The sequence below is a fragment of the Chelonoidis abingdonii genome, chromosome 11 (genome assembly GCF_003597395.2).
Source record: "Chelonoidis abingdonii isolate Lonesome George chromosome 11, CheloAbing_2.0, whole genome shotgun sequence".
Taxonomy (NCBI): domain Eukaryota; kingdom Metazoa; phylum Chordata; order Testudines; family Testudinidae; genus Chelonoidis; species Chelonoidis abingdonii.
Window position 1 is genome coordinate 23866677 of NC_133779.1, and position 26787 is coordinate 23893463.

The 26787-nt window shown below is 51.3% G+C and overlaps 2 protein-coding genes across 4 annotated transcripts in view; both read right to left on the reverse strand.

Moving 5' to 3' along the window:
• Positions 1 to 26787, reverse strand: part of LOC116816480 (uncharacterized) — a 560774-nt gene that overhangs the window by 111160 nt on the left and 422827 nt on the right. For 2 of the 3 annotated variants that reach the window (XM_075070352.1, XM_075070351.1), the window contains exon 2: positions 9734 to 9860. The exons of the other annotated variant lie outside the window; for it this stretch is intronic. In XM_075070352.1, the coding sequence (XP_074926453.1) occupies positions 9734 to 9860 (127 nt within the window). The remainder of the gene's footprint in view (positions 1 to 9733; positions 9861 to 26787) is intronic. 3 annotated transcript variants of the gene reach the window in all.
• On the reverse strand, positions 2137 to 8940 carry LOC116821728 (uncharacterized). The gene is made up of 3 exons (XM_032775129.2): positions 8844 to 8940; positions 3279 to 3419; positions 2137 to 2950 (listed from the first exon to the last, which is right to left on the reverse strand). Exons 2-3 carry the CDS (start codon positions 3391 to 3393, stop codon positions 2157 to 2159), a joined length of 909 nt encoding a protein of 302 aa, XP_032631020.1. The 5' UTR covers positions 3394 to 3419; positions 8844 to 8940; the 3' UTR covers positions 2137 to 2156.

Here is a 26787-nt window from a genome sequence, read left to right on the forward strand (position 1 = left end):
AAATTGGGATCCCAGAGCTGTCAAAATAACCATCCAGGCTGCCTTGCTGGGCATGCTTATGCAAATATCAGAGATTCCACACTTTCTGAAATTCTTTCCACACTTCCATAATTCACCACCAGACATTAGGGTAGAGCTTATCCTGACTCTGCTTACACTTACAACACTCCTGCTAATACATCCAGAATGATGTTGGCTTTTTTCCCTCGTTCGCTGTTACTTGTTCAAAACCAAGGCAGTCCTGCCTAGGCAAAAGTGATTAAACAGGCTTGTCCTAATCAAAGAATGTGCATCGGTCTCCCTGCACATGTAAGCAGCAAACAGACCCATCCAGTCAGCAGGGGGAGGAGATTGCAGGAGACTGAACAATTTGGGTTTCTTGCCAGATCCTGGGCTTTGGTCAGAGTTATCTTACACTTCTGTGGGACGTGAGAAAAATGGGAACTGGGTATGGCATTTTACACCCTTCCTCATTTGGTTCCAAAAATGAGCGTGAAAAATATCTGATCTGAGATTATCTCTGTCAGCCTACCCTATTTTGCTAAATCCCAGCCTTTAGCGTAACTACTCCCACAAAGCCTTAAACTAATAGAATAAGCCCTTAACTGTAGCAAGCTTAATAACCAATTCACTTATGTTCACCTCTTTGCCCTCCCCACCCCGCAAGTTCCAAGCTAATGAGCGATGCACCCCTACCAATCTTACATTCCCATAATGTCATTTTACCCCTAGCAAGTGTACAATCACCCAGGAGACATGAGGCAGGTCACAGGTCTTAAAATCAGGCTGGGGTCAACCCGTGGCCTCTATCCACGCGCTGTGTCTTTACAGCAAGAATAGTTGTTTTTTGCATCACAATCGTTAACTCAAGCTAGTTAAGGACAAGGAAAATCCTAGGGCAGAGGTGCTCAAACTGTAGTCCGTGAGCTCCATTCAGGTGGTCCGCGGATAGTTCCCTCTCAGGTGCGCGCCTGGGAGGCCACACACAAGAGAATGAAGGGTCACCCACCTAATTAGTGGACAGGTGTGGCTCCACCAATTAGGTGGCTGGTCCCTGGAGAAGAGGCACATGTAAGAAGAGGTGGGGACTTGGTAGGGTGACCAGACAGTAAGTGTGAAAAATCAGGACAGGGGGTGGGGAGGTAATAGGATCCCATATAAGAAAAAGACCCCAAAATCGGGACTGTCCCTATAAAATCGGGACATCAGGGCACTCTAGGCCCTGGGGAGAATAGGGGGGGAGGTGGGGGGAATTTGGGAGTGAAGGGCTGCGGCAGCCAGAGAGAGAGGTGACTTTTCCCAGCTCTAGGGCTGTGGCTGCCGGGGAGAGATGGGCCTCCTTCCCAGCCCCAGCTCGGGGGCTGTTGCAGCGGAGGAGAGAGGGAGAGACCCCCCTCCTTCCCAGCCCCAGCTCAGGGGCTGCCGCAGCGGGGGAGAGAGGGAGAGACCCCCGTTCTTCCCAGCCCCAGCTCGGGGGGCTGTCGCAGCAGGGCACAGAGGGAGAGACCTCCCTTCCTTCCCAGCCCCAGCTCGGGGGCTGTCGCAGCGGAGAAGAGAGGGAGAGACCCCCCACCTCCTTCCCAGCCCCAGCTCGGGGGCTGTCGCAGCAGGGCAGAGAGAGAGAGACCCCCCATCCTTCCCAGCCACAGCCCATCCATTGCATTGGAAAGGTAAGAGACTGATATTAAAATATGAGTTGCGCGCTTTTATTTGTAGAACAAAAAAACTAATTATTATTGGGTTTTTCAATATAGCACTTTTATTGAAAGCACTTTCCAACAACATCTGGAAAGACCGTTACGTGGTCTGCCGAGACCCTCAGCAATTTTCAAGTGGTTCGTGGAAAAAAAAAAAATCTTGAGAACCACTGGCCTTGGGGTAGATTTAGCTAGTTGAAGTCACCCCTCTCTCTCCCATCTGGGGCTGATGCCACACTTCCAAGACTCAAAGGACAATGGAATTGAGAGACAGGACCACAGGATTCACCCCAGAAAAGGGCAAACGGCAGAAGGCAAAAGCAGGCAACTTGCCTAGGGGAGCTGAGAGAACACGGTGAAGCAAAGTGGCCAAACAGCTTAAACGTCAATATGTGGGAATTAACAAAAGTCTTAGAGGACAAAAACAAACAAACAAAAAACCTCCCTCTTTTGCCAGCCCTAGACAGGGTTTTCGCAGTGTTGATCTCCTTTGCAGATTCTCTGATGATAAACAAGGGTCGAGCTCTGATGGAAAGTTTTCCCACACTCAGCGCATATATAGGGACCCTCGCCTGTATAGATCCTCTGATGTCTGATCAGGTTTGACCGCCGAGCGAAGGTTTTCCCGCACTGATAGCATTTGTAGGGTCTCTCTCCCGTATGGATTCGCTGGTGCATAATAAGGTTGGAGCTCCGAGTGAAGTTTTTCCCGCACTCCTGGCACTCGTAGGGTGTCTCTCCCGTGTGGGTTCTCCGATGCGTAACAAGGGCTGAGCTGTCGCTGAAGCTTTTCCCGCACTTGCAGCATTCGTAGGGTCGCTCCCCGGTGTGGATTCTCTGATGCGTAACAAGGTGTGAGTTCCGAACAAAGCTTTTCCCGCACTCACCGCATTCGTAGGGTCTCTCCCCTGTGTGGATTCTCTGATGCTTAATAAGGCCAGAGCGGCAACTGAAGGTTTTCCCACACTCAGTGCATGTGTTGTTTCTCTCTCCTGTGGGGAGTCTCTGCTGGGCTGTGGCTTCCTTGAGGTCCTTGTGAATTCCCTGACAGTTAATGGATTTATCCCCGTTTTCCCCTGGCTGGTTTCTCTCCAGCCTCTCTGGCCTGCGCTGACTCTCACCGGCTTTTCCCTGCTCATGGCTTCTGAACAGGCTCCCGCTGAGTCTTTGCGATAATGCCCCATGCGCTTCCACTTGCTCAGCATCTTCCTGCTGAGGATTCTGCTCCTTGTTCTCACTCACCATCCCAGCACCTGCTGGGACACAGGGAGAAACATCAGAAACAGGGCTGGGAAAAGGGCGAGCAAACCAAACTAAATACCAGAAAGTTTGGGAAAATAAATCAGAGACTGAATTCCCCCATAGGGGAGAGTAGAGGGGGATCAATTCTCCCTTCACATCCCATCCAAACACTTGGGGGAAGGGAGATCAGGGAGGGATCTATTGCCAGGTGTGAGTCAGGGTGGGCAGGAAGGCATGAGCGATAGCTGCCCTGAAGATTTGACACCTGCTGGGGACAATCCTGCAGAGAACACACAATCTCTTTGTAGGGAATCCCAGCTGTTTCCTTCAGGCACTGACCGTGTTGGTTTAATGATCCCTCATCTGTGCAGGCACCTGTCAGGATCTCTCTTTCCTCTAAACCCTGGAGATCCAGGAACCACGCCTCCTCTCCTTGTTCCAGCCGGGAGATCATATCAGGTTTGGAGACTGAAAACTCTGCTGAGAGGAAAGAAAACAAAGGAAGACCAGTGAATTCATAGGCCATTTGTCATAAAAAATATTCTATTACTTTAACCCCAGCCCATTTTAAAGCAGTACAATCCCACAGCCAGCTCCGCAGGTCCTCAAAAGTGCAGGACACTCTGCATATGAGACATTTAATACCCAGCCAGACACTTCTCAGCAAAGGGGCTCCTAAAATACAGAGATAGAAATTCCATGTCCCAGCAAGTAAAGACTCCAGCCAGAGGGGAAGTGACCCTGGACCTGCTTCTAATGACAGAGAGAAACAAAGATCAGGAGAATGATAGGAAAGCAGGAGCGATGGAAGGTCCCTAAAAGTGAGGAGGCCATGGACACCTGAACCGCGGCCCCGCCCCTTCTCCCCGAAGCCCCGCCCTCATGCCATCACTTCTCCCCATCCCCCGCGCTGCCCCTTCCCCAAGGCCCTGCCGCTGTGCCACATCTTCCCCCAAGGCCCCACCCTTCCGCCGCCTCTTCCCCCCAACCTCCCGTCCCTCCTCTCTTCCCTCTCCCTTTTCCCCCCTTGTGGCCAGTACAAAGTTTGTTAAAGTGACGGCCTCTCCCTGTTCCATTTGAGGAATTAAGGAATGTAGCAAATCAGGTGTGATAGGAGGGGTATGAAAATCCCCCAGGGCGTGGAGTCGGCTGGGGAATTAGAAGCTCTATTCCAGGAGTAACAGACTACATTTCTCTGGAAAAGGAGAATGTGAAAAAATCAGGATCAGGCCACGTGAGTTCAGCAGGGACGGACTCCAAAACCCGAGAAGCCTGCGTGGAAGTGAGACTGTGGCTGCTTCAGGCAGGGGAGAGGGAAGGGAGGCCCTCTAAGCCCCCAGAAGTTTCACTGCCAACTGATGATATCATCAAGAAAGCTCCCATCTGTGGCAGGGAAGGGGTCACATTGTGGCTGGGAGGAATATATGGATTCGGGGGGGTGGCTGGGGTCCCAGCAGGGAGGGAAGAGATGAGGGGGCACAGTTAAGCACTATGCAGTGGAGAAAAAAGGACAGATCTGAATTAGCTGTTACCACTGAAGAAACAGATCTTGGAGTCATTGTGGATAGTTCTCTGAAAACATCCACTTAATGTGCGTCATCGTCAAAAAAGCCAACAGCATGTTCAGCATCATTAAGAAAGGGAAAGATAATAAGACAGAAAATATCCTATTGCTTCTATATAAAGCCATGGTATGTGCACATCTTGAATACTGCGTGCAGATGTAGTTATCCCATCTGAAAAAAGCTATATTGGAATTGGAAAAGGTACAGAGAAGGGCCACAAAAATGAGGAGGGGTCTGGAACGGCTTCGGTATAAAACTGTTACTTTTTCAGCTTGGAAAAGAGATGACTAAGGGGGAATATGCTAGAGGGCTATAAAATCATGACTGGTATAGAGAAAGTAGATAAGGAAATGTTATTTATTCCTCATTACACAAGACCTCGGGGTCACCAAATGAAATTAATGGGCAGCAGGTTAAAACAAACAAATGGAAGTATTTCTTCACACAACACACAGTCAACCTGCGGAACTCCTTGCCAGAGGATCTTGTGAAGGCCAAGACTATAACAGAGTTCAAAAAAGAACTAAATAAGTTAATGGAGGCTAGCCATTGATGGACCTATTAGCCAGGATGGGCAGGGACGGTGTCCGTAGCCTCTGTTTGCAAGAGGCTGGGAGTGGGCAGCAGGGGATGGATCACCTGGCAATTGCCTGTTCTGTTCATTCCCTCTGAAGCATCTGGCATTGGCTACTGTGGAAGACAGGATACCGGGCTAGGCGGACCTTTGGTCTGACCCAGTGTGTACGTTCTTATAAGTGAAAATAATACTTGTAAAAAGTACATAAAATAAAGGGAAACTGGACTAATAGAAAAGGAATGCAGGGTCTAAATCAGTGGTCCCCAAGACCGTGGCGGCGGTGGAGCACCCGCCGAAATGCCGCCAAATTTCTGCGCCATTTCGGCAGCGATGCCTCTCGATGACGTCACTTGTCGGCAGCAAGCAGTGTCATCGAGAGGCGTCGCCGCCAAAATGCCGCAGAAATTCAGTGACATTTTGGCGGATGCTCCACTGCTGGCCAGGTTGTGGGTGCATTTAGATGGCGCCCGCAGGCACTGCGTCGGGGACCCCTGGTCTAAATCAGTAGGGCCAAGTTAATGCACTAAGATCCCCTGCAGCTCCAGATCCCTCCAACCTCCCCTCCCCTACCTACCGCTTCCCAGCTGTCCCTTGGTCCTATTTTTCAACCCCCTTTTTGACAGGATTGGAGCTGCTCTCTCATATTGATGGAGACTGTACGTTGACCTGGTGATTGGGATGTTTCCTGTGTTGGTTTAGTTTAATTGGGGGGCTGAAAGGAAAAGAAACAGGAAGGCAAGGAGAAGGGTTGAAGATGAGCCACTCCTTGGTAAACACTTAAGGGCTGTTAAGAGACAACGCCCAAACTATTCGCTTTGAATATTCTCCCTCCTTGCTCCAACCTATTTACAGAACTGGGTGAGATGAGCAGGACCTGGGACCCAGAAGATCAAAGGTCTGGCGCAGTTTAAAAAGAGACCCCCTCACAACAGAGGGATGGCAAATCGGGTAATCATGTGGAGCAGTGGCTCTCAACCTTTCCAGAATACTGTGCCCCTTTCAGGAGTCTGATTTGTCTTGTGTAGCCCCACTTAAAAACCACTTGCGTACACAAACAGACATCAAAATACAAAAGTGTCACAGCACACTAGTACTAAAAATGGCTGCCTTTCTCATTTTCACCATACAACTGTAAAACAAATCAACTGGAATACAAATCTTGTACTTACATTTCAGTTATAGTCTATAGAGCAGTATAAACAAGTCATTGTCTACATGCAATTTAAATTTGCACTGACTTCACTAGTGCTTTGTATGTAGCCTGTTGTAAAACTAGGCAAATCTCTAGCTGAGTTGATGGACCCCCTAGCAGAGGCAGGGGGTGGCTTGGGGGACACATTGAGAGCTCTGTGTTTACCATTCAGCAGGAGATGAGGGTTTAGTTGGGACAGAGGGAGGCGGATCTGTCCCCACGGAGAGTTGGGGTGGGTGTGAGGAGGATCCTCTGGAGGACACGCTGAAGGAGTGATTACAGAGGTAGGAAGGGAGCCAGGAAGAGGACAAGGGAAGAGAAAGTTTCAAGAAGAAGCACAGAATCAGTGGTGGGAAAGGCAGCTGACCAGGTCAAGGAGGATGACGATGGAGTTAGGGATGTAAACGTTTAACCGGTTAACCGAGAAGCTTGATGCTTATCAGTTCCAGTTAACAATTAAACTCTGCTCCCTCATGCCCCTGCGCGCCCGGGGTCCTGGCTGCTCCCCCCACGCACCCGGGGTCCCGGCTGTCGGCCTCACACCTGGGGCTCTGCTGCCATCCCTGGATGCTGGCAGTGGCAGAGCCCCAGGTGTGGGGCTGGGGGGCAGCCGGGACCCTGAGTGTGTGGGATGGAGGGGGTCCCCCATGTAAAGCATAGAGGGGACTTCAGCATCCCCGCACCTCTAGTTCCCCGTTAACCACTTAACCGATTGAATTTCAATAGGTTAAATGGTTACTCTTTTTACCCACTGTTTACATCCCTAGGTGAAATAGTGTTGATGAGCTTTGCCTATGGAGAGGGTATCAGAGACCCTGGCACTCCACTGAGACTGTTTTTGCCCCAAATCTCTGCCTCTCTGAAACATTCCCTTCCCCCTCCCTCTAGACCTGCCCCACTTCTTAGAGCAACCCCTTCCTTCCCCCTCTCATTATTCCCCACTCCTATGTTACCTAAATCTCCCACCCAATCCTCCCCCACCAAAGCACCCCCTTTTCCCCATTCCACCCCAATATGCTACCAATTCTCAGAAGCTCCTGTCATAGAATCATAGGGTTGGAAGAGACCTCAGGAGGTATCTAGTCCAACCCCCTGCAGGACCAATCCCTAGATTTTTACCCCAGTTCCCCAAATAGCCTCCTCAAGGATTGAACTCACAACCCTGGGTTTAGCAGGCCAATGCTCAAACCACTGAGCTATCCTTCCCCCTCAGTCCCTGACCTTTCTTACACCTTTCCCTTCCACTGTATCCAGCCCTTTCTGATTCCCTCTAATCCTTCACAGACCTCTCCCCTCTTCGCTCATCTCAGCCCCGCTTACTTTGTGGCACCCCACAATCACCAGCTCATCTGCTCCCCTCCCACTGCTCCCCACTCTCCCTTCTCCCAAGGACTTATGAATAGGAAGAACCTCAAACTGTTGTCTATCAACACATGGACACATCTGACTGTCACACTGTCCAGGCCTTTGGGAAGTTATTCTATAGTAGAAGGCCAGCTCTGGTATAGTTAAGGTTTGGCATTAATTTCTCTTTAAAGATTGACTATTGTAACTGCTCTAAAATCCACAGGTTTACTCAAATTATACTGAAATTTGCTCTTCTTTATGGGGGTGCAGGGCAGGATCAGAGGTCCAAATTTGGGGTGATTTGGTCATGAGGTTCATGAGATACAGGCCTGCCCCCCTAAAAAGCAGCTTTATCCAAGAAACAGCTTTATACAAGAATCACCTTGGGCTCAAACTATGGTTTTAATTGTCCCCTGACTGATCTTAGTCACTTGGCATTTCCGTAGAGTTCCAGGACTCAGCTATCAGTGATTGCTTGGCTCCAGGCCTTAATTCGTGCCAGGGCTGAGTCCTGACACCACTAGGCAGTTCACAGCCCCCGCACCTCTGGACTTGCCACATCAGTTATGAAAGTAAAAACATTGCTTGAGCCGCAGCACCTAATTACTTGAGCCCTGGCACCTCTTTCGTAACAAATTAAGCCCTGTTTGGCTCCAGGGGATATGCTGTGGTCACTGAACCTGAACTACACCTGTGCATTTGAGTTTTTGCCCTACCATGGGTAGTTTTCAACCAACGCATGTTGTGTATTTCTCTTGCTTTCTGCAGGAGTTTCCTTGGGCAGTTTTGCCCTGATACCAAAACTTCTGGGTTAAGAGCAACATTTTAAAGTGCTCTCAAGTCCAAAGGCAGACTCTGGTTTGGTATCTGCTTAAAAGATTTGCCAACATGGCTGTGTAAAAATCACATCCCTAACCGACATAGCTATGCCAGCAAAGTCTATAGGGTAGACACAGTTCTAATGACAAAAAATCCAAAAAAAAAAAAAAAGAAATTAAATGCCCATAAACGACCTTAATTAAGAATTAAGAATTAAGGTTGTTCAGTGTTCCAGCGTTCCTTCACAAAACAGGAACTTAAACCTCTGAAAACTAGGAAATGAAGGCTTATAATATACATCACTCCTGAAATATCACCTTAACTCTGTCCTCCACCCCTTAACCCTGGACCTGGCACTAGCCACTGGGAGTGGTTCAGTAAGACTGGTGCAAAGGTTAAAAAACTATCTAGGGAAGTGGAGGTTTCTCCATCTCAGGAAGTCTTTCGGGAAGATGATTTAGTGAAACACAAGCTCTTCAGCTCAGTTCAGCAGTAACTGGAGGAAATTCTATGCCCTGTGCTATACAGGAGGACGGATTAGATGACCTAGAAGTCCTTTGTGGCCACAAAAATCTATGAATCTGTAACAGATACAGGAAGGACTACGAGAACGTGCCATTATTTGTGTTATGTTCTCCAGACTGGAATGCCAGCATTTATCTGCATGGCCTCCAGCTATGTGCACTCTACCAGGTGTAGCTGTAACTGAAAGGTGAAGGGATTAGTTGGAGCAGCTTTGGAGAGCTGTGACTGTGGTCTGAAGAGAGGCACATGTGAAAGCTGAAGGACCTAGTCTGCCCCATTTCACTGCTGAGTATTGTAGTTTGTGTCCATAAAGGTGCACAAAGGTGTGTCCTTGCCAGTGGGGTTGTCAGCAGTCCAGTGGGATACATGCTAGTAATCTCCAGGGCTTAGTGAGAGCTAAGTAAAGGCAATGACTCAGAAGGAATCCTCAAGGTGAGGGCAAGGGAGTGGTATCATTTTGCTAGTCTGAGCTGGTGTGTGTGGAGTAGGCTCTGTGTTTGAGTGCCAGCCAGGGGTCGGAAGCTTCTGTTTGTTATGCTAGACCAAACCCCAAGTTTTGCCTTAGCAAAGAGAAGTTGTTAGACTTTATGCTGAACTGCCCCATGCCCTGTTCTCAGAGTGTTCTGTAGCGGGGAAGGTCTCTGGTAGTGTGTGTGTCACTGGCATGTTGGGGTGATGCTGAAAAAGAGAGGAGGGTGCTTTATGGGGGTGGCGTGAACCTTAACTCTGCATTTCCCCTTCCAAGAATCGAGGGAACAGGAACCCTTACCCAGCGAGGTCACATTCTCATAGTTCTCCTGCATGACATCCCAGTAGAGGGCTCTCTGAGCGGGGTCCAGCAGAGCCCACTCTTCCCTGGTGAAATACACAGCCACCTCCTCGAAGGTCACCGGCCCCTGAAAGAGCGAGAGTCCAACACTCAGTACAAGCTGCACCACTCACAGCCCCGCTATTTGTGGGGGACAGGAGCCAATGTAATGGGAGCTGTGGGAAGATCAGTGTCAGAGTCCTACCCCAGAGTATCCTGGAAACAGCAGGGTGGGGAGACAAAGAGAGAGTCCCAGCTCAGTCCAGGGGGGCTCTTTCCTCTTCCATAAGTTAGGGAATTTCCAGCCCCAGTTCCCACTTGGTTCCTAGAATCCAGGCCCCAGGTTAAACAAGTCCCCGCAGGTTTGCCACATCCTATCTCCCTTCCTTTCTCCACCCTGTGCATTTCCTGCCCCCTTCCCTCCCCAGACCACCCACCCCCAAAGTTCCCACCTCCTCAGTATTTACTACCCCTCTGCCTCCAGCAGGAACCCACCAGCAACTCCCCGATAGTCCCTACCTGAACTGGCTCTAATGCAGCCATTTCTCTTCCCAGGCCCATGGGTGGATGGGATGAGCTGGAGCGAGACGTGGACGTCATTCTGCAGCCTGCGAGGGAAAGAAGGGCAATCAAGGCCCGGTTTTTCAGAACAGGATTTAGAAATTTCACACTGCAGTTTCTCCCAGGCTCTTTCGCTGCAGGCGGACGTTTCAGATGCTACCACGCAAACAGAAAGAGCCAAAACATGAGTAATAAGGGGCAGGGACAGATTAACTCTCCTCTGGACTTGGGGCTATTAGATTTTGTGGGGCCCCTGTAGACCAGTCTTTTTCCTGGGAGGGTGTTTGGCTGCAGGAGGGACCAGGAGGTTAGGGTGCAGGGCCTGGGAGGGAGTTTGGGTGCAGGAGGGGGTTCTGACATGGGGCAGAGGGTTGGGGTGCGGGAGGGCGTGAGAGGTGCAGGCTCTAGCCAGGAGGTGCTTACCACAGGCGTCTCCCGGCTAGCAGTGCAGCAGGCTGCCTGCATGCCGGGGCCCCACGCTGCTCCCGGAAGCAGCTGTCTGCTAGCACGTCTCTGTGGCCCCTGGGAAGAGGGGGACAGTGTGTCTCCGTGTGCTGCCTGTGCCCACAAGCGCCGCCCCTGGGGATGGGGGACTTTTAGTGGCCACGGGACTTTTAGCGGCCCAGCGTTAGAGATCGCTGCCTGCGCATAGGCGCCGACTCCGTGGGTGCTCCAGTGGGTGCCCTGCACTGACCGGCAGTCAAGCTCCCCTCCCTGCCCCCCACCCCACNCCTCCCCTGAGCGTGCTGTGTCCCCGCTCCTCTGCCTACCTCCCAGTGCTTGCTGCCGCAAAACAGCTGTTTTGTGGCGTAACAAGCTCCAGGAGGGAGGGGACAGGAGCGAGAACACGGCGCGCTCAGGGGAAGAGGCGGGGCTGGGTCAGGGATTTGGAGAAGGCGTCAGACAGGGGCAGGGAGCGGGCAGAGCTGGGGCAGAGTCTTTGGGGAAGGGGCTGAGGGCAAAGGTGGGGTGTCAAGCACCCAGCAGCACCAGCAGAAGTCAGTGCCTATGTGCCTGTGATCTATTTTTGCAGGGCTGCAGCGCCACGCCCCTGCCTTAATTTGGCCCTGATAAGGGGGCGGAGTTGAACTGCCCAGACATCTGCTGGAAACACAATACGGCCAAACACAAAACATCCAGCAAGTTCCTTTTGAGGGCAGCGTTTTGTTTCAGAACATGGCAGAGGTAAAGAGGGGGGCAGCCGTTTTAGAATTGATTCCGACTACAAGGGAGGAATTGGTTATGAATCTGACCGTGCAAGGCAGGCTGCATAAGTGTCACCCCTATATGATAGATTTCACGATGTAAGGAAGGAATGTGAGCAGCAGAATAAAGATGATGGCGGACATTTAAAAGAAAAAAAAAGCAGATTTCAAGAAAGTCAGAGAACTGGTAGGTAACATCCCATGGAAGAAAATTAAATTAAAGAGAAAAAATTGTTTAGGGCAGCCAGCAGTTTCTCAGAGTAACAGTAACAGCAAACTTTCCTGATGTGAAGGAAAGAGAGGAAAAATAGAGGCTAATATGGCTCCATTAGGAGCTCTTTAATGACCTGAAAAGAAAAAGGAATCCTACAGATGGTGGGAACAAATCGCTAAGGGGGAGTGTAAAAGTGTAGCACAAGCATGCAGGGAGAAAATCAGAAAGATTAAAGCACAAAATGAGTTACCCCTAGCAAGGTGCATAAAAGGCCAAAAGATAAAGGTTGTATAAATACGGTCCGAGCAAGAGAAAGGTGAAGGAAAGCATAGGCCCACCAGCGAACAGAGAAGGCGCGCTAATGGCAGATGATAACAAGACTGAACTGTTTAATGCCATTCACCTTAAATCTGCACTAAAAAGCTTAATTGCAACCAGACACTTGACACAATTATTACTAACAACGTGAGGGAAAGGACAGAAACCGCAGTCACATAGAAAAAAGGCAAAACGTGACAGCTGATAGCAATGTTCAGAAATTAAAGGGAAATCTGAGGAATGCTGGATTAGGGAAGAAAAAAACAAAAACAAAACAAAAAAAAACGCTGCAGGGCGGCCGGAGCGTGGGTGCAGGGGGGCTCCCGGCCCTGCAGACGTGCCCCAGGCAGCGGAGTGCATGCCACGGCTAGCGGGGGGGAGAGAGAGAAGTGGGGTGGCCAGGGCTTCCTTCAGCGGGGCGCTCGCCACGCCACCTGCCAGGAGGACTCCGCACCGCTCCGGTCGGCGGGCTACCCTGCCAGGCTTGCTACAGACCTGGCACGACTCCTAGCAGGGCACTCCCCTCCTCAGCGCTGCCGCTCCCTACAGGGCAGCCGGAACAGCAAACCAAAAAGACAAAAAAAAATGTGGGGGCGGCCGAAGCAGCGACGCAAAAAAAAAAGAGAAAGGATTGGAGGGAAGCTGGTCCTTGGAATCTGCCACCCCACGCACGGGCTTGCTTGGCTGGTGCCTGGAGCTAGCCCTGCGCACAACAAATCAGCCTCCTGAAAGGGGTGCAGTAGTGTGGAAAGGTTGAGAGCCACCTGTCTACACTAGTAACCTTACAGCACCACAGCTCTCCCACCGCATAATTAAACCACCCCTGACGAGCGGTGGCAGCTATGTGGGCAGGAAAGTGTCTCCCACTGACAAAGCGCCGTGCACCCCTGCGCTTCTGTCCGTGTAACTTATGTCGGTCAAGGGGTGTGTGTTTTACCGACAAAACACAGCCTTAGTAACAGACAACTAGAGAGAAAGTGGGACAAAATTTTAGGATATTCAGTGTCAAGTCTTTGAAAAACTTGAGGAGCAAATGGAAACATTTGATACTAGGAGAGAAAAGCGCCAAAATCGGAAGGGATTTTTATGTTGATATTACATGAAGTGGGAAAAGTTTGAAAGGATGGTATATGAATGTTCAGCAGACAGCAATCGTCGCCCCTCCTCTGCCACCATTCACGGGAGAAGCAGGCAGCCTTTGGGGAAGCCGCTTTCAGAGGGCCAAATGGGTGGGGAACCCCCCCTCCCCGCCAATCTGGGGTGATTTTAAACTGACATTGGAGGAGGAGAGAGAAAAATGGAGGCAAAATCTGAGGCTAGATAAAAAGTGGATAATCTGGGGGGGGGGCGGAATCGACACAGATTTTATATCCCTATGTGACAATTGAGGAGAGAATTTTGTCAAGAGTTGAGAGAAGGGGCAAAATCAGAGATGTCCTTAAACACCCCCTCCCCGCCCTCCCCTGAATCAGCTGCTTCCCCCCCACCCCTTCAATCTCCTGCCTGCACAGAGCTCACACACTCTTGTCTTTGGGCCCCTCCCCCCCTTTTTTTTGCAACTCTGGCTTATTTTCCCATCCTTTCCCTTCCTGATCACCGCCCCCCTCCATTTTGCCCCCTGGGCAGCTTCCTGAGCGGAGCTCGGAGGCAGACAGGGGACAGAGGGCTTCATTGTCCACGGGTTGCAGACATCTGAGGATGCGCTTATCTGGCCGGTACTCAAGCCGCTTTTCCCCCCGGATCTCTCAGTCACCTGGAAGTCTCCCGGCTCAGGAGCTGATGCTGGAGAGCCCAGGCTGCCCTATGGGGCTCCGATCCAGCTGGAAAAGTCCCCACTTGCGGGTGCAAGGGAGCATGAAGGAAGTCTCTCCCCAGCATAGCATTTCCATGGGGAAGCGGCAGCTGCTCAGTCACAATGAGGAGGCAGCGTCTTTGCATTTTGCAGTGCGTGGCCCCGGGTGTCAGCCCTGCACTTTGCTTTCTTCGCCTCCTGATCGCTTCTGCTCCAAGCCCTTCCTGTATATCTGGCAAACGAGCGACCCCCGGGCTGCACAGCATCCCCGGGCCAGGGCATTCCTCTGCTCCCGCAGGCCCCCAGCTGATGCGCTGGCTCACACCCCCCCAAGGTTGAAAACTGGCTGCCCCTGGTGAGAATTGCTCAGCTTTGAAGGGGGTGATGCTGGGCTGTTCTCATGGTAGCAGATGACGAACAAGGAGCAATGTCCCAAGTTGCAATGGGGGAGGTTTAGGTTGGATATTAGGAAACACTATTTCCCTAGGAGGGTGGTGAAGCACGGAATGGGTTCCCTAGGGAGGTGGTGGAATCTCCTTCCTTAGAGGTTTTTTAAGGTCAGGCTTGACAAAGCCTGGCTGGGATGATTAGTGGGTTGGTCCTGGCTTGAGCAGGGAGTTGGACTAGAACCTCCTGAGTCCTTCCAACCCTGATCTTCTATGATAAAGATATTAGCTAGCAACATCTGCTGAAGCCTGTGTCATAAATAGATAGCTAAGGGTTACTATTTCTTTACCTGTAAAGGATTACAAAAGGGAACCAAAACCTGACCAAGAGGACCAATCAAAACCGGATTTTCAAAGTCAGGGAGGGAAGTTTTGGACTCTGGTGTTTTGTCTGTCTCTCAGCTATGAGAGCTTCTTTCTTTTCTAATCTTCCGTGTCAACTTGTAAGTACAGGTAGAAAAACAATATAGGCTTTTATGTGTTTGGGGTATTTACATGTGTGTAACTTGCTGGAATGTTTCAAATTGATATCTTTTTGAATCAGAACTGTTATTCATATTTTTCTTATAGCAATAGCCTGTGTTGTCCATCTTGATACAGAGAATAATTTGATGTCTTTTTCTTCTTTTTTATATAAAGCTTTCTTTAAAAACCTGTTTGAGTTTTCTCTGTTAAGGAAAAAGGAAAGACAGGGGAGAGGGGAACACTACGCTCTGTGTTTACTCTCCTAGTGTCCGCGGCGGGAAGAAGCTACGGGGAAGAGAGAGAGAATCTTTCTGTTCCTTGTATTGGGTTTGTCTCTTTGTGGAAGAAGGAGACATGTTTCTTGGTATTTGTGATGTAAAGAGATTGCATCAATACTCTCAGTTAGCCCAGAGAGGAAAGTCTGGGTGGGAGAGGGAGGAGGAAGGAAGTGGTTTATTTCCCTTTGTTGGAGACTCAAAGCATCTGAGTCTTGGGGGTTCCCCAGGGAAGGTTTTGGGGGGCTCAAATGTACCAGGCACTGATTCCTGGTTGGTGGCAGCGAGATAAGATCCAAGCTGGTAATTAAGCTTGGAGGTTCAGGCTAAGCACTCAGATTTTGGACGCTAAGGTCCAGATTTGGGAAAGAGGCTTGTGATAGCCTGACCTTGCCTTTGCTTGGGGTTACTGTCTGCTTCTGGCTGTTCCCAGGGGCAGCACTGCCAACCGTAAGTGGACAAAAATCCTGAGATTGGCTTTGAAATCATGAGAGCAGGGCTTCAATTCAGCTGGAGCCATGTGGAGTGTCGCTCCGGTAAATATTTTCAAACTCACAGGAGCCCTGGCACACACCCCGAGGCTGAAGCCCCTGGCCCCAGCGCCTCCCATGGCGCAGAAGCCCCCAGCCCTAGCACATCCCGCAAGGCTGAATCCCCCACCTAAAATGCTTAGGACTACAGTGCCCTAAAAAAATTAAAGGGAAAAAAACCCAGAGAAGGTAAGTGATGCTGAGGAGCAAGACAGTGGGGGCAGTTCTGAATTATCCAGAGGGTTTCTTTTCAGACTCTTACCCGCCACCTATGAAGCTGAGATCATAGGCCAGGGGAGGCTAAGCCTCCCTAGATATCCAGGTGTGGCCCCATCCATGTTCCACCCCGAGGCCCCTCTCCCATGTCCTGCTCTTTCCCCATGTCCACACTCTCAGCCTCTCCCCCAAAGCTGGCTAGGGCTGAGCTAGGATGGGCGGGCTGGCTGGCGGGCCGTGCTTGGGCTGGCCGGCTGTGGGTCGGGACTCAGGGTGTCTGGGGCAGGGCTCCTCCGGCCGTGATGGGGGGCTGGCAGGGGAGTGGGGCAGAAGGATCGGGAAAAGTGGGGGCTCATGCACCATCCATGCTCAGCTTCTAGTTTAAGTGCAGCCCAAACCCCAGCCCAGCCATCCTAGCCCAACCCCAGCCAGCTTTGGGGGAGAGGATGTGTTAAGTTGAGAACCACAGCGCTCCCCCCACCGTAAAACTGCCTACAGTCCCCTATGCCCAGCGCCCCTGCCCGAGTGGGGCCAGGAGTGGAGACTTGGGTGCAGGCCAGGCAGCCGGACCCTAAATCCCGCTATGCAGGGCCAGACGGGAGCTGGGCCCCAGACCAAGACCCTGCCACATGCAGGAGCTGGACCCCAGACCCGGACCCTGGTGCATGGGCCCAGCCAGGATCTGAGACCCATACCCTGCTGCACAGGCCTTGCTACAGGCCCAGACAAGAGCCAGGACTCAGACACAGACCCCATCACATGGGTTGGGCAGGATCTGGGACCCATACCCTGCTGCGCAGGCCTTGCCACACAGGCCCAGACAGGAGCCAGGACTCAGACAGGGACCCCACCACGCGGGCTGGGCAGGATCTGGGACCCAGACCTGGAATCTGCCAGACGGGTTCAGGCAGGAGCCAGGTCCTGGACCTGGACCCCAGCCAGGAGCGGAGTGCCCAGCAAGGCCAGCAGCCAGGACCCGAGAAGGGGGGTCAGGAGAGGATCCCCACCTAAAACCTGGGGCAACCCACTAGTTCCCACAGCCCCCACTCCAACCTACCCACAGACCCAGTCACCAGCCCCCAACTGGCAGGAATGCAGGTGCAGACTGCAAGATGCTGTCTCCCCCTCAGCCAGGCCCACCCCCTGCCAGACCAGAGCAGCAAATTTTGAATTATTTTTAGCATACAGCTGTGCCGCAGCTGTGTGCTAATTGGGCCGCATGCGGATGGTGGGTTGAGAACCACTGATCTAGGTACTCCCTTGTAAAACAGATTGCTTCTCCCTCACCCCACAAATGGAAGGGTTCTCTTCATACATTCGGACCTATTGGGGCGTCTCCCATCACAATGATTAAATCTGGACACAGTTAGAGAGGCATTTTTCTAATTTGGGCAATTTCACCATTGTGACAAGGTATAAAAACAAAAACAGCTGGTGGAACTCTTTGCCAGAGGATAACTTTTCTTCTCGTATGACGAACAACCAGATTCACTTTACGCGTCTGCTAAAAGATATGGTGGGTGTTTTGGGCATGCTTTTGTGTTTCTTCCCATCCTGCTATCCTTCTTTTCCTTTCCATAGCTGACAAGGTTGCAGTAGAGGGAACATAAAACATAAGAATGGCCACACTGGGTCAGACCAAAGGTCCATCTAGCCCAGTATCCTGTCTTCCGACAAAAGCAGCAAAGAATCCTGTGGCACCTTATAGACTAACAGACATTTTGGAGCATGAGCTTTCGTGGATGAATACCCACTTCGTCAGATGCACCCACGAAAGCTCATGCTCCAAAACGTCTGTTAGTCTATATGGTGCCACAGGATTCTCTGCTGCTTTTACAGATCCAGACTAACACGGCTACCCCTCGCATATAAATAAATGTGTTCATTGCTGATTGGCAGATATTTGGGTATAAATCACTTTACTGGTTGCTGATTGGCTGATACCTGTGTATAAATCATTTTTTCAGTCCCCGGTGAGCTGCCTGGATCTAGAGCCTCAGAGGGAAACAGCTCCAGCTCCAGACGCAATAAGAAAACCCTCAGCGATGCCAGGGATTAAACCTGGAGCCTCATACATACATTTTACCACTGAGCTACCCCTCACCCTCAACTATATCTTACCCCTATGAGAACTCCTCTCTATGCCTGGTTCTCAGCCCACCTCCCCAAATCTATTCCCCCACCCCATCCATCTGGGGAGTTTGGCCTAAGGGTGAAGTCAGGACTGGACACGGGCCTGGAGTTAAGAGGGGCTGGACATAACTTTGGAGAGGGGACAGATGCGGGGAGGGGAGGTTCCTTGATGCCATGGGGGTGGGATTTGCCCTCATCAGACTGGAAGCCTTTAAGACTCATGGATACCATATAGCCCTAGGAGAAGCTGGGACCTATATGGCCTTGGGGGAGGGGAGTCCCTGTATTGCCCCGGGGAGGGGGGGTCCCTATTTGTCCCACATGGCCCTGGGGGAGATGATCCCCTATTGCCCTGGGGAGGGGAGTCCCTATGTATCCCTGGGGGAGGGGGTCCCTTATTGCCCTGGAGAGGTGGGGTCCTTATTTGTCCCATATGGCCCTGGGGGAGGGCTCAGCGAAGGGGGAAGGGGCCGCTGCCCTTCTCTCTGCCCTCAGTCAAGATGGCGGCGTAGGGCTCGTCGCCGCCGCCGGCAGCGCCGATCTCGCGAGAGCTGCGCCGAGCGCTCGGGCGCGCGCGCTGTCTCTCTCTCTCTCTCGGCCGCGCGCGGAGTGCGGCGAAGGGCGGGGCCGGGAGCTGCTGGGGCCGTTGGTCGGTTGCCAGGGGCAACAACCGGGCCTCGGGCCTGAGCGCGAGAGAGACAGAGCGCGAGCCCGTTCGGGGGTGGGCGCGGCTGTTTCTGCAACAGGAGAGGCGCTCAGTAACAGGGAACAATAAACCTAAGAATGGCCAGACTGGGTCATCTACAGTCTACCAATCGGTCCATCAGCCAGTTCTGTTCTTTCTGATTCAGTTGACCAATGCCAGTGCCCCAGAGGGAATAATCAGAACAGGGAATCATCAAGACTCCATTCCCCAGGATATCTGGCAAACACACAGAACAAATCCTCCTGCCACCTTCCTAGCTAATGGCCAATTTGACGGACTTAGCCTCTCTAACTTCTCTGTCTTTTTTTAACCCTATTATAGTCATTGGCCTCACACATCCTTGGCAAGAGTTCTTCGGGTGATGGCTGTGTATGAGAGATACTTCCTTTGGTTTGTGTTATAAACCTGCTGCCCTATCATTTATTTGGACCGTTCCATACAGTGTCTCTGAGATTAGAGGCAGTAATAACCACTTTCTTATTTTTCTCACTTTAGATAGTCATGGTTTATAGACCTCTACAATAATCCCCTACTTAGTCGTCCCTTTTCCATAGTGAAAAGTCCCTGTCTATTATATCTTATCTCATTGGAGCTGTATACTTCCTAATCATTTTTTGTTTGCCCTTTTCTAATTCCTATATACTCTTTTATTGAATGGGCAGAAAGATACTGCACACAGAATTCAAGTGTGGACGTACCATGAATTTATATAGAGCAATATGGATTATTTCTATCTTATCTCATCCCTTTTCTAATGATTTTCCAACTTCTTGTTGGCTTTTTTGATGCCCGGCTGCACATTGAGTGGGATTATTTTCAGGAACTTCTATCCACAATCACTATCTTCAGTGGTAACAGCTAATTTGACCCTCATATTTATATACGATAGTTGGGAATTGGATGTTTTCCATAAGGTGGATCAACTTTGAAAATTCAGTAGTCGATAATGCATCTGCCATTTCATTGTCCCAGTCATCCCAGTTCTGTTAGATCGTTATTGTAAGCTTGCGCAGTCTGCTTTGGCTTACACTTTCTGGAGTATCTCCACGGAAATTTTGCCACCTCACTTGTTTATTCCTTTCCAGTCAACTTAGGAATATGTTGAATGGACTGGTCTCAGCTAAACCACTGGGGACTGCAACTATTGACTCTCTCCGTTCCTGAAAAACTGACCATTGTTCCCACTTTTTACCAGTTACTGATGAGGGAGGACCTTAGTATCGCCTATGAACTGTCTTACTTGTTTAGTCTTTGACTTACATAATGTGCCTCCCAGAAGATGGTTTTATTACAGAACAAGGATTTCTTGCAGTGGAGGGAGTCTGCATTTAGCCAGAGGTGAGGGAAGTGGGCAGGGGTGAGCTGTACGCACCACAGGAAGGACCATTTTCCCAGCAACCTATCATTAGTATCATCAAGGTTGGAAGGGAACCTCAGTGGAGCATCTAGTCCATCCCCTGCTCAAAGCAGGACCAATCCCCAGGAACAAAGATTTATTGGCCCCAAATTTTCCCCCACTTTCATCTCTTCCTCCCCATCCCTGCCAGGTTGTTAAAGGATCTCCCAGTCACTGTCACATGCAGACAGCCATGGGCAGGGATCTCTGTGACTAACAAGGAGAATGACGCCTTCTTCCCATGTCAGCCTCCTGCACCCTAGGCATCATAGCTCACCCACATTTCGACCCTGCCTCTCCCTGTGGCTGAGGCATGGAAAATGGGCCCTGGCATTCATATAGTCACCAGGAGCGTGGTTCACTAGGTACCCACTTACTCTGGGCGATAACCCTGGAGGATCCTTCCAGGGGACCCTCACATCACTAGGTTGCCTAGGTTTTAACAACAGACTACATAAAAACACTATAGTGAAGTAGTACACATTTCCATCCAATGACGTGTTGTAGATCTGCTGTAATAGAGCGACAACTGAATATTAAGCAGAAGATTCTCAATTCAAGCTCTCGGATTTAAATTTTATATATTACTGTAAAAAGGAGACAAGCAGCCATTCCTCATACCAGTGTGCTTGATGCGCGTCTTTGGTTTGCATGTCTGATTTTGTAAGCAGTTGTTTTTAAGCAGGTTAACTCGGGGCAGGCAGACATCAGATCCTGAAAGGGAGACAGTCGTTTGAAAAAGGTTGAGAGTCGCTATTCAGGGCACAGTGATCCAGGCAAACCTGAGGGGCCGGGGCTCTCCGTTCTAACACAAGCTCCCGCTGTTGACTGTGCTCTCTGGGTTTGGCTTGCTTCGTCTCTCTTTTCCAGAGGGCCAGATGCTTTGTGGGCTCCTTTGAAGAAGCAGGGGAGGGGAGGGTGAGAACTGCTGCATACCTCCAGCTGCCAGATTGTCCTGCCGCAACAGTGCAGGAACGGCAAGAGGTCTCTGAGACTCAGAGCTTTCATCCCACGTCTTGTCGCCTCAGCGAAGCGGTAAAGGGGCACCCAGATTTTCCAGCGGAAACTCAAGACCCCAGATTGAGAGTGAAGTGGGGCAGCCCCAGCTGCAAACATCCCGCAGCCCTGCCCAATCTCAGACAGCAGGCTCCCAGAGATGCCACGACTTACCCCATGCTCCGCTGATCTGACACATGGCTCGCCCCCCAACACAAGTATACTCCCAAACCCAGCTCCCAAACTCGCAGCCCCGCGTCCCTCAACACCAGCCGTTGGCCTCCATCCCCTCCCTCTCGGGCTCGCCTGGCCTCGAGCCCCTCCCTGCAGGAGCGTGTCCGCCCACGTCGTGTCTTCGGCCGCTACCGCAGGACCTGCCGTCCCCGCGCTATAAACCCCCAGTCCTACGGCGCTGCGCACAGTGCCTGGAGCGCCCGCACCGGCTCCCAGCACCGGCCATGGCTCCGTTTGCAAACGACAAAGACCTCCCTGTGGTTCTGGGGGGGCAGAGAAAGGGGCGCTCCTTACCGGGCCTGGGCCTGCCCGGTCGGTCCTTGCAGGGGTGTTGTGACACTTCGGGAAATCCAGCTTTGGTCGAGAATAGACCAGACAAATCCCAACACCACGCAGCGGGGGGGACATGTCACCCTGGAGAGGGGAAAAAAACTTTTCTTAGGCATTGATGAACAGAGCAGTAAGCAGGGAAGTGGTTAAACCTTACTCTTGAGAGGAATCCGGAGAGAACCACATAGCCCTAATAGATGAGCCCTGCCCCAAGAGGAAAATATTTACACATCATTTCATTAATGCCTGACCTAACAGTATTCATGAACACGTCAGACTTCTGTTGATGAATTTTGTCCTCAAGCACAGCAGGCTTTGCCTTTAAATGACATTGATTTTCGTGGCCGATATGAAAACAACTTCCATATGAAGGAGAGATTAAAAACTGGGACTTTTCGCTTGAAACAGATGATTACGGTGGGATTTCATCCTCCTATACAAGTAACCAGGGGTCGCCATACAATGAATCGGCAGCAGTGTTAAAAACAACACAATCCGATATTTATCTTCACCACAAATGCACAGTCCAACCTGGAACCCTTACCAGAGAATGTGTACGGTCTCAAGATTATGTACAGGGTTCAAAAAATAAGTTCATGGGGATAAGGTCACCAGTGGCGTATTTAAGCCAGGATTGGCAACGGTCTCCCTAACCCATCCTTGCAGAAGCTTGGGAATGAGCGACAAGGGCTGGATTTTGATCAACTGTTCTCATTCATCCCTCTTGGACTGGATTGGCACTTGTCGGAAGACAAGTATCGCAGAGGGTAGCCGTGTTAGTCTGGATCTGTAAAAGCAGCAGAGAATCCTGTGGCACCATATAGACTACAGACGTTCTGAGCATGAGCTTGTGGGTGATCTGACTGAGTGGTATTGCCAATCCACGGAAGCTCTTAGCTCCAAAGGTCTTGTTTATTGTCTATAACGGTGCCAGCAGATTCTTGACTGCTTTTGTCGGAAGCGATACTTGGGCTAATGGCACTTGCGTCTAGGACCCAGGTGGCCATTTAGGTTTTATGTTCCCTTCTACTGCAAACATTGTTCGCTATGGAAAAGGAAGAGATCGGATTAGCATGGAGGGGAGAAACACAAGGCATGCCCCACAAACACCCACCATATCTTTTGCAGAACGCGTAAAGTGGATCTGTTGTTCGTCTACGAAGAGACAAAGTTATCCTTCTGGCAAGAGTTCCACCAGCTGTGTTTTGTTTAACGCTTTCACAATGGTGAAATTGCCCAATCTAGAAAAATGCCTCTCTAACTGATGTCCGATAGTGTTATCATTGTGTATGGCAGACCCCCAATAAGGTCGAAATGTATGAAGAAACCCTTCCATTGTGGGGTGAGGGGAAGCAATCTGTTGTTACAAGGAGAGTACCTAGATCAGTGTCTCACCAACATCCGCCATGCGGCCCAAATTCGAGCCACAGGCTGCAGCCAGTTATCTATTAAATAATTCAAAATTAGTGCTGCCGCTGTCTGAGGGGGGAGCCTGGCTGAGGGGAGACCGCAATCTTGCAGTCGCACTGCCATTCCTGCCATGGGGCTGGTGATGGGTCGGGGTAGGGTAGGAGTGGGGCTGTGGGAACTAGTGGTTGCCCAGGTTTTAGGGGGGATCTCCCTGCCCCTGCGGTGGCCCTGGACCCGCTCTCGTCGCGTGCCCTCCGTAACCGTCTGGCGAGATTCCCGCTCCGCTGGCCAGCAGACCTCCTGGACCGCTGGCGTCCGGTCGGTCGTCCTGCCAGCCGCTGTCTGAGTCCTGCGGCTGGCTCCGTCTGGCCTGTGTGGCAAAGCACTGCAGCAGCAGGGTATGTGGTCCCAGATCCTGCCCAACCCATTGATGGGGTCTGTGTCTGAGTCCGGCTCTTGTCTGGGCCTGTAGCAAGGCCTGTGGCAGCCATGGGTATTGGGTCCAGATCTCTGGCTGGGCCATGCGACCAGGGGAGTCGTGGTCTGGGTCCAGCTCCTGCGATTTGGCAGCGGTCTTGGGTTCTGGTGGCCCAGGCTCCCGTCTGGCCTGGCTAGCGGGATTTAGAGTCCGGCTTGCCTACTTGCACCCAGTCTCCACCTTCCTGGCCACTCGGGCAGGTGGCCTGGACATAGGGACGTAGGGAGTTTTAAACGGTGGGGGGAGCGCTGGTTGTTCCTCACTTAACATCCTCTCCCCACAAGCTGGCTGGGGTTGGAGCTAGGTGGCTGGGCTGGGGTTTGGGCCTCACTTAAACAGAGGCTGAGCATGGTTGGTGCATGAGCTCCCCACTTTCCCGATCGCTTGCTGCCGCCTCCCCGCCGCCCCCCAACACGGCCGGAGGAGCCCTGCCCAGCACCCTGAGCCCGTACCTCTCAACAGGCCAGCCAGTCACCGGCTCCGCCACCAGCTCCGCCACATCCTAGCTTCAGCGCTAGCCAGCTTTGGGGGAAGAGGCTGAGAGGTGGACAGTGGGGGAAAGAGCAGACAATGGGAGAGGGGCCTCGGGGTGAATGATGGCCACCCCTGGGATATCTAGGGAGGCTTAGCCTCCCCTGGGCCTCTGAATCTCAGCTTCAATAGGTGGCGGGTAAGAGTCCTGAAAAGAAACCCTTCTGGAAATCAGACGCTCCACTGTCTTGCTTCGCTCAGACATTACTCTCTGGTTTTTTTCCCTTTAATTTTTTAGGGCCTGTATTCCTTAAAGCATTTTAGGTGGGGCTTCCGCTTGCGGATGTGCCTAGGGCTGGGGCTCGCGCCATGGGAGGCGCTGGGCAGGGCTTCAGCCTCGGGGTGTGCTCTCAGGCTCCTGTGAGTTTGCAATATTTACCGGAGGACAACTCAACATGGTCCATGCGTGAATTGAAGCCCTGCCTCATGATTCAAGCCATATCTCAGGATGTTTTGTCACTTACGGTTGAGCAGTTGCTGCCCCTGGGCAACAGCCAGAAGCAACACAGTAACCAAGCAAAGGCAAGGTCGAGCTATCACAAGCCTCTTTCCAAATCTGGACCGTTTCGCGTCAAAATCTGAGTGCTAGCGAAACTCAAGCTTAATTACCAGCTTGATTCTTTATCTCGCTGCACACAACCAGGAATCAGTGCCTGGTACATTTGGCCCCCAAACTTCCCTGGGACCCCCAAGACTCAGATGTTTGAGTCTGCCAACAAAGGGGGAAATAACCACTTCTCCTTCTCCTCTCGCCTCTCGCCACCGACTTTCCTGTCTGGGCTAACTGAGATGTATTGATGCAATCTCTGTTACGACAACATACCAAGAAACTGTTCTCCTTTCTTCCACAAAGAACAACAACAAATACAGAACACAGAAATAGTTCTCTTCTCTTCCCGTAGCTGTCTTCCCGCCCGGGACACTAGGAGGTTAAAACACAGAGCGTGTGTTTTCCCCTCTCCCTGTTCTTTCCTTTTTCCTTACCAGAGAACACTCACAGTTAACAGGAATTTGTATTACAAAAGAAGTTAAAAACAAAAAATCAGACATCCCAATTATCTCTGTAATCGAGATGACACACAGGCGTATTGCTGTATATAGAAAATTATGAATACATCTTTTAATCAAAAAGATATATTACATTCAGCAAGTTACACACGTGTAATACCCCCAAAACAACTAAAAGCCTATGTTTTTCTTCTGTACTTACAAGTTCGGACAGCGGAAGATTGATGAGAGGTATCTCATACTTGAAGAACAAACACCCAGGTCCAAAACTTTCCCTCCCTGACTTTGAAAAATCCGGTTTTGATGTGTCCTTCGGTCAGAGTGTTGGTTCTTTTGTTCATCCTTCAGGTAAAAGAATAGTTAACCTTAGCTATCTTTTATTGACTACGGCTGCAGATGGTTGCTAGCTAAATTACTTTATCATAGAAGGTCAGGTTGGCAGGACTCAGGAGTGATCTATCACTCCTGCTCTAGGCGGCCAACCCCACTAAATCATCCCGCCAGCTTGGGCAAAGCCTGATCCTTAAATACTCTAAAGGAAGAGATTCCACCCCTCCCTAGGACCCATTCCGTGCTTCACCACCGTCCTAGGGATAGTGTTTTCCCTCTATCCAACCTAAACTCGCACCCATGCCAATTGGCCATTGCCCACTTGTTCTTATCTGCTACCACTGGAGAACAGCCAGCTCCACCCCCTTCAAAGGCTGAGCAATTCTCCACCAGGGCGCAGCTTTTCACCTTGCTGGGGGGTGTGAAGCCAGGCATCCAGTGGGGGCCGTTGCCGGAGCAGAATGAAGCCCCTGCCCAGGACGCTGGCAGCCGGGTCGCTGTTGCCAGATCATGAAGGTGCTGGAATGCAGAGCATCAGGAGGCCGAGAAAGCAACTGCAGAGTGACAACCCGGGGCACCACGCACGCAAAATGCAAGACGCTGCCTCGTCCCCTTGTGACCCTGAGCAGCTGTCCGCTTCCCCATTGGAACTCTATGCCTGGTGAGAGACCTTCCTTCATAGCTCCTGCACCCTGCCAAGTGGGGGGGGACTTTCTCCCAGCTGGATCTCTAGCCCCCTAGGGCAGCCCTGGCTCTACCAGCATCAGCTTCCTGAGCCGGAGACTCCAGGTGACTGAGAGATCCCCGGGGAAAGCGGCTGAGCCGGCAGGATCAAAGGCATCCTCAGATGTTGCAACCCTGGGACAGTGAAGCCTCTGTCCTCCTGTCCTGCCCTCCAACTCCGTCAGGAGCTGCCCCAGGGGGCAAAAACTGGAGGGGGGCTGGTATCAGAAAGGGAAAGGGATGGAAATACAGGCCAGAGTTGCCAAGAAGGGGCAAAAGAACAGAGTGTGTGAGCTTCTGTGCAGGCAGAGATTGACGGGGTGGGGGGGGAAGCAGCTGATCAGGGGCGGGCGGGGAGGTGGTGTTTAAGGACATCTCTGATTTTGCCCCTTCTCTCAATTCTTGACAAAATCCTCCTCAATTGTCACATAGGATATAAAATCTGTGTCGATTCCCCCCCCCCGCCAAGATTATCCACTTTTATTCTAGCCCTCAGATTTTGCCTCCATTTTTCTCTCTCCTCCTCCAAATGTGCATTTAAAATCACCTCCAGATTGGCGGGGGGGGTTCCCCAACCCATTTGGCCCTTCTGAAAGCGGCTTCCCCCAAAAGCTGCCTGCTTCTCTCCGTGAATGGTGGCAGAGGAGGGGCGACGATTGCTGTCTGCTGAACATCATATACCATGCCTTTCAAACTTTTCCCAACTTCATGTAATTAT